This window comes from Balaenoptera borealis, assembly GCF_965194805.1.
Source record: "Balaenoptera borealis genome assembly, chromosome: 18".
Taxonomy (NCBI): domain Eukaryota; kingdom Metazoa; phylum Chordata; class Mammalia; order Artiodactyla; family Balaenopteridae; genus Balaenoptera; species Balaenoptera borealis.
The window spans coordinates 6,363,636-6,371,157 of NC_138877.1; the positions used below are offsets into that span (position 1 = coordinate 6,363,636).

The 7,522-nt window shown below is 59.0% G+C and overlaps 1 protein-coding gene across 1 annotated transcript; it reads right to left on the reverse strand.

Moving 5' to 3' along the window:
* Positions 1-1,741: 1,741 nt before the first annotated feature.
* On the reverse strand, positions 1,742-7,140 carry CDX2 (caudal type homeobox 2; the record flags this gene model as incomplete). Its single annotated transcript, XM_082365006.1, has 3 exons — positions 1,742-1,987; positions 2,912-3,057; positions 6,600-7,140. The coding sequence occupies 3 exons, from the start codon at positions 7,138-7,140 to the stop codon at positions 1,742-1,744; spliced, it is 933 nt and encodes a 310-aa protein (XP_082221132.1).
* Between the last annotated feature and the right edge of the window lie 382 nt (positions 7,141-7,522).

Below are 7,522 nucleotides of genomic sequence, written 5' to 3' on the forward strand. Positions count from 1 at the left end.
GACCGCAACGGAGGGCAAAGCCCTTCTCCCCAGGCCCCGCCGAGAGCGCCCAGGTCGGCGGCTTCCAGGACCAGAAACCTCAAGGGCAGCAGCCCGGTCCCCAGCGGATCAGCCAGATAACAAGCAACCATCACTAAAAGGATCTTTTGCTGGGTCTCGAATTCTTGTCTGTGGGGGGAGGTGGAGGGAGGAGCGGGGAAGGGAAACCGCGCGGGACAAGGCAAGGGGTGGAGTCAGAAAGGGCTCACGGAAACCGATATACAGGAGACTACCTTCGTGGAAACGTTGCCTTGGGGAAATAGAAAATCGAATATTTTTACTTGAATGCTTGTGTTTAGCTGGATGGGGGGGGGCATCCTGGGGAGAAGGGAGTCACCGGTGAAGGGAGTGTGCGCGATCGGCTCAGTGTGGACTCGATGCGACGCTGTGAGTGGGCTCCCTCACTCCCCATCATTCCCCCAGCTGAGAAGCAGCTGAGCGCTCAGCTGTGCATTTTGCCCACAGGCACCCCCAGGAGAACCACACATTCCACAATCCGAGGCTGGGCTCGGGCTTGGGGGCAGGGTAGGTCTCAGAAGCTGCTCCCTCAGGCTTCTGCCGCTCTGGGGTAAAATGAGGTTGTCCAGATAACCTTCTCCACCCCCCTCCTTGATTTTCCTAATTCTAGTTGGCAAGTAGAGAGGATATTTCATGACTTAAAATACTACTACTAATAATAATTGCAGACAAAATCTGAAGGTGATAAAGACAGAATCTGAAATCTGGAAAGCTCCTTTATCTCTTTTTTTCTTTTTAGAAAAAAACAAATTCAACTGTGTTCAAATACCCCCCCACTTCCCTTCACCGTATCACTTCTCTCCGCATGGATCCAGAAGGCTTTTAAAATGCTGGCTTGGATGTTACACAGACCAATAACCCAAACAGCAGCAGCAACAACAAAAACTCCCCTTTTTCATCAGCCCCAAGATTGTGAAAATCACAGGAAGTCCAGGTTGGCTCTGGCATTTATAGCACTGACATACATTCAGCCCAGAGAAGCTCTGGTGACAGGCTTTCTAAACAAGGCCCTGTCTCGGGCCCCCTCGTCAGGCCTGGAGTCCAGTAACCACCCCCTCACGCCATACACTGCACGTGCACCAGCCAAGCCTTTCCTGGCCTGGGAAGGGAAGAGAAGAAAGACAAAGACCTGGCGGTTCTGCACTCTTCAGTGGGTCCAGGTTTCCATCTCAGCTGCCTCTGGCTTCTGCGGTTTGAACCTTGCCTGCCCTTGAGGCAAGAGGGGCCAGCGGGTCCTTGGAGGGCAGTGAGTGGACAGCAGCCATCTTGGCTCCATCCCTGGCGGTCCCCCGAGTCCCTCTCCCCGCTCAGCTCCAACCAGAGAGGCATCCTGCAGATTCTGGAGGCAAAGAGCTGAGGAGGAAGGGGCTGAAAGGCTGGTCTGTTGAGCCAGTCCAGGCGTGTTTCTGCCAGTACTAAAGGAAGCCCCGGTGGTCACTTCCCATCTCCTCAGTGGCAGAAAGAGTCAGACCGGAAAGAGTCAAAATCTGGGAGAACGTCTTCCTTGAGGCCTCCAACCGCACTTGCCTTTCCCCCAGGCCCCCATTTTTCCTTGGAGGGCTAGGTCGGTGGGTGAACGGTCGTGGGTGGGAGGGGAGGGGTCTTTCCTGAGGATTCTAGCAGAGTCCATGCTCCTCATGGCTCAGCCTGGAATTGCTCTGCTACCACCGCAGGCCACTGTGGGTCACTGGGTGACAGTGGGGTTTAACACCCCCCCAGTCGGCCCCAGAACCCCAGGGACAGGGCCAGGCACCGAGCCCTGCAGGGAAGACACGGGACTCAGGGGCTCCGGGACGCTTCTCAGGGGACCTGGCTGCGGCTGGGGAGCCTGCGGCTGGGATGGCGGCGGAGGCGGCGGCGGCGGCTGCTGCAGCTTCTTCTTGTTGATCTTCCTTTCCTTCGCTCTGCGGTTCTGAAACCAAATTTTAACCTGGCAATGGAAAGGCGGAGAAAAACAGAAGGTGGTGAAGAGGATGCGAAGGAAAAAAGGGACAGTGTTCGGCACGAACACCCGTGTCACCTTCTCCGGCCAAAGAAGTGCCCTCTGGCCCTGAAGGACCCCAGCCCTTCACGCAGCTTTTCACGGACTATCCCGTAATGGCCCGGTGCTGGAGTGCTTGTTGGAGCCCTTCCCAAGCCCAACTCAGCCTCGAGAGAGAGAAGAGCCTCCCCCTCCCTCCTCTTTCCCCAGGTTTCTTTCCAAAGCAACCTTTATCTACAACTTTACTGGAAAAGTTCAGAGTCTCAGAAGCAAGGAAAACAGAAACTGCCAGGCCCTTTTCACACCAAGCAAGAGGAGGCCAGGGCTGGATGTACTTCAAAATGACAACCTTTGGCCTCTCAAAGCTAAACTGAAATGTAATATTCCTCACTTTGGGGCTGAGAATGAGTTTTAACGTGGGGTTTCCTGACTGTGAATTTGACCTTTTTTTTTTTTTTTCTCCCAGACCACACAGAGTGTTCAGGAGCCAAGCCTCAACCCTCTAGTTTTTATGGGCAGGCATTGGGGTCTTATATTAATTTTTTTGCCTAGGTACCGTGCTGGGTACAGAGAGAGTAAGACTTTAAGTCTTTATTGACCCAAATAGAATTCTGAATTAGACTATACTCAGTTTTTTCTTGTACCTCCCAGGTCCCCCAAAATAGGAAAAAAAAAATTCAACAATAAAAAAAAAAGAAGAAGAAGAAGACAACTAGAGGGGGAAAAAGTCTTTATAAAAAGCATCTGGAAGGAAAATGCTCTCCATCTTCTTGCTTTAATCTGCCCACAGAACTAGGTGGATCCTGGGGCCTGGCTTCTAATCCTCCTCACCGGACACCCCCAGGCAGTGACCAGGCCCTGGAGGGTTCCCACCTGCCTCTCGGAGAGCCCCAGCGTGGCGGCCAGCTCGGCTTTCCGCCGGATGGTGATGTAGCGACTGTAGTGAAACTCCTTCTCCAGCTCCAAACGCTGGTGGTCCGTGTACACGACTCGGTATTTGTCTTTCGTCCTGGTTTTCACTGTGGAGGAAGGCAAAGTTAGCACTGAGAACTACAAGGCAGCCCATCAGTCATGGGTAATGACAAACCTCCCTAACCCAAGAGCCATTTCTCTTCCTCCACCGCCCTGGGGGGCCACGGTTTGGCTGGTTCCTGCTGAGTCTGACAAGACCCCCCCAGAAGGTCCTGGGGGGAGGGTATGGGGCTATTCAGGACAACTAAACTAGTCAAGCAGTTTTTGAAAATTAAGAAAAATTTAAAATTCATACACACAGAAGATAGCAGAACCCCACCACCGGTTTTGTAAACCAAATACAGTACCTGAGCTGGTGAGGCCCAAAGGAAAAGAGGGCAGGGCAGAGGCACCAGAGTCCTGGGAATATTCAGATTTTCAGGCCTACCAGAGATAGAAGCCTACCCTAAAAACAGCTGGGGTTGTGGATATGTGTTGTTCGTGGTGGTGGTGGGGTGTTACTTTCTGCTTGTTTTATTAGAAGTGGGAAGGGGGTGCAGTGGCTGACGTGTTCCCTCAAGTCACCAGAAACACACACACACACACACACACACACACACACACACACACACACACACACACACGCCCCAGCCCTATCTATCGGGTGGAAGGAATTCTGAGCCGGGGTCTGGCAGGCAGATAATCCCTCTCTCTGGGGACACTCTATACCTGGCCGAACCTGGTTTGGCATTTGGCACTCTTTCTTTTTTTAATCCTCCATTTATTTCTGCTGCAAACCCTGCCAGAGCTATCCTGACCAGTGATCTATGCTCATTGGATTGAGTCAACATATTAAACCTTGGATTGATTGTTTTACTGAAGGGCCTTGACAAACAGCGCGATGAAGTCGAAGCAGGCCGGAGCCTGGTGTCTCCACCAGGTCTGTCCCAGGTCAGCCCTCGGCGGAGCCCCGCTCAGGAGCTGTTCTCTCCCACTCGGCCCCAGGTCGGGGTCTTCTCCCAGCAGAACAGGTTCAATCGCCCTGTGCCCGGTGCTACAGTTAGATCTAAAGGGTCTGGGAGTTGCTCGGAGGTGTTTAATGCCCCGCAGGCCGACTTTGTTCAGGTAAAACCCTTTGCAAACCACAACAAAAGCGCCCTGGGAAGATACAGGCCGGAACAGAGGGAGCTCCCCCAAGCCGCTGAAAGGAGAACACAGCCGCGAACAATGCAGGACAAGGCGATCTTATCAAAGAAAAGCCCTTTCAATGCCTTAATAACAACCGCATTCTGTTTGAATTACCACTACTGAGCAAATGGCGGCGGGGCTTTCATCCCCCTCCCCGCCAGGCGCATTAACATCAACACGGCCAGCAGAAGCATTTGAATGCGCGCAGCGGCCCCGACCCTGCGCCCGCGGAGAAATTAAAGGGAACTGACACGTCCTGGGAGCCTGCGCTGCCGCCTCCAACACACTCGAGCTGCCAGCGGTAGTGGCCCCTTCGTACAGATGAACAAACTGAGAATCAGACTAGGTCGCGCAGATAGTATAAGGCGGGGCTGGCACCTGAGCCAGGTTGGAGCCACAAAGGACAACCTCCAGGGCTGGAGAGCCGGGCGCAAAGTTCTCCCAGCCGAACTCTCCAGCAGCGATAGTGGCCTTGAGGTACTTGGGAGCGGCTCTGGCTCGGGGGCTGCCCTTTCAGTATACCAGAGGGACCGGGGGACGCGGTGACCAGGACCCATGTGCGCCCCGCGACCAGCGCCCCAAGGGCCTTGGAGGCGCCCCGCACCCCCTGGGAACCAAGGCGGGGACTAGAAGAGGGGAGAGATGAGAGGGACTTGTCAGAATTCATTATTGACTGCGAAAGTCACCACCCTCTTTCCGGGCCCTAAAAGAGACAATGGCAGGGCTGGGAAGGTGTATATCAAAGCGGGCCGGGCGGAGTACCACCCCCCCTCGCCCCTTGACAGATGACACTCCGCAGAGAAGTCGGGCTCCGGCCCGCGGGCCGCGGTCTCCCCACATTAACATCACAAGGGCGCCCGGCGCCGACTGCGGTCTTGCCACCTCGGCGCGGGACTTCACAGCGGCCTCTCATCTGCTGACCCCGCGGCCTGGGCTCCTGCGGCTCTCCTCCCTCTCCTCCCCCCCGCCCTGCTCCACGGTCACTCTCCCGGGACTGGCCAGGGGTCTCCCTTAGGCCGCCCCAGCCCCGCCAGCTGCGCCCCAGGCAGGTTCTGTGGCAAAGAGCCTTCCTTGGAGCGCGCTCTGTGCAGGCGAGGGCGCCTCCTCTTGGGGAAGGGACCCAGCCGAGGTTCCGGGTCGGCCCTGAGGCCTTCTCCCCAGGCCGCCGCATTTCCCACCTGGTCGGTCCCGGCATGTGCCCAGTGACGCAAAAACCGAGGCCCAGAGACAGCCCCCAACGGCTGCTCTGATTTATACGGCTGTAATTGGCTATAAACCTCTGCAAAGTGTCCATAACCTGCATGCGGGCCGGGCTGGGCCAGAAAGGAGGGAAGAGAAAAAAGCGGAAGTGCAGAGGGCTGGGAAAGACTTCGTGGAGTAAAAGGGACCCAACAGGACTCTCTCACCACACCTACTGAACTTCCTTCCCACCTTGACACACATTCCGACACCAGAAGGGGCAGGCCCGGAACCTACAAGCCCACACAGTCCGGCAAACCTAGGATCTTTGCAGAGACATCTCTGGAGCAAGCTTCTTGAACATCTGCACGCCTACACACACACACACACACACACACACACACACACACACACACACACGAGACCCTGGAAAGGAGGGTTCCAGAGAAATGATCCGTGTCTGGAGCAGCGACTGAATCTGCACCACGACTTCCTCTCCTTCTCCCTCTGCAGACACGAGGGGAGTCCCGGGGCGTCTGGTCCCAGCCCTCCGGCTTTTGATTGAAATAACCCCTTTGCAGATCAAAGGTTCAAAGACCCGGGCGCCCCCCCTTCCCTACTTAGCTCCTGGGGCCAACACCTTCTTTCCAGCTTCAGCAGCTTTGCCGGGTCTCCCTACGCGCTGGAGCTCCGATGCCCAGAGTTGCCCCGAATGGCCAAACCTGGTCCCACGCGCGGCCTCGCCGCCCTCCTGGCCCCCTGACCACCACTCATCCCGAGTGGCCCGGACGGGCAAGGACGGCGTGCACAGGCGGTCTAGAGCCCGGCCCGGGGGCGTTCCAGGGAAGCCGCGCACAGAGCGAGTGCGAGCGGCGGCAAGTGAGGAGGGCGATCCCGCTCCCGTGCCGCCGTGCTCCGCCGACCTTCGCGGGACTCTCCCAAGAGTCTAAGGACGTTATGAACGAGGGACGGGCGGAAAGAGGAAGCGTCCCCTCTGCCCTACACTGAACACGGCTCGCGAGACCACAATAGTCCCTCCCGACCCCAGCCAGCCCAGACGCAAGGGCCGGGGGCGGGGGGGGGGCCGGAGCCCCCAGACGTTGTCGCCCCGCCCCGCCCCCCTGACGCGGAGTCCCCAGACCGCCCCGGACGCCGGTCCGCACGGGGCACTCGCTGCCCCGCAGCCGGAGGCCGAGGCCGCGCCTTCCCCGGGCGCCCGCCGGCAGGGCGCCGCCGCGCTTACCTTGGCTGCCGAGCGACGGCTGCGCGGGCTTCCGCATCCACTCGCACAGGTTCCGCCGCTGGCCGCCGGGGGACAGCTGCTCGGCGGCGGCGGTGACGGCGGGCCCGGGGGGGCCGGGGTTGAGCGTCTGCAGCAAGCCCGAGGCGCAGGAGGGCGCGGCGGCCGGGTGGTGCGGGTGGTGGTGCGGGTGGTGGTGCGGGTGGTAGTCGGCGGGGCTGCTGTAGCCCATGGCGGCGGCCGGAGAGCCCCCGTTGAGGCCGTGCGCCACGGCGTTGGCGGCGGCCGCCGCGCCCCCCGGCGCGTAGCCGTTCCAGTCCTCGCGGAGCGGGGCGCCGTACGCGGGCGGCCAGGACGGCCCCGGGGACTGCGCGCTGTCCAAGTTCGCGGCGGCGGCGGCGGCGGCCGCCACATGGTAGCCGCCGTAGTCCGGGTACTGCGGGGGGCTGACGAAGTTCTGCGGGGCCAGGTTGAGGCCGCCGGAGTGGCGCACGGAGCTGGGATACATGCTCACGTCCTTGTCCAGGAGGTAGCTCACGTACATGGTGGCGAGGGCCCGACGGCAAACCTCACCATGCTGCCCGGGGACGGACGCGGGAGGCTGCCAGGGGCCGCGCTGGGGAAGCGGCGAGGGGGCGTAGGAGCGGCGGGTGGCTGCGCCCCGGCCCGCGGTGCTGCGCCGGCTCCTCGCGGCGCTTCTGCCTCTGAGGCGGTCCCTCCCTCTGGCCTGTCTCCTCCCTCCCTTCCTCCCTCCCTCCCTCCCTCTCTCTCTCTCTTTCTTCCTTCTTTCCTCCCACCTCCTTCCCACTAGGCTGCAGAGGCGGGGAAGACCCGCCACAGGCTGGCGTGCGGAGACCCGGGCCGGCGGCCTTACGTGATTAACGAGTGTTTACAAGACTCTATTAGTAATGACACAGACACCAATG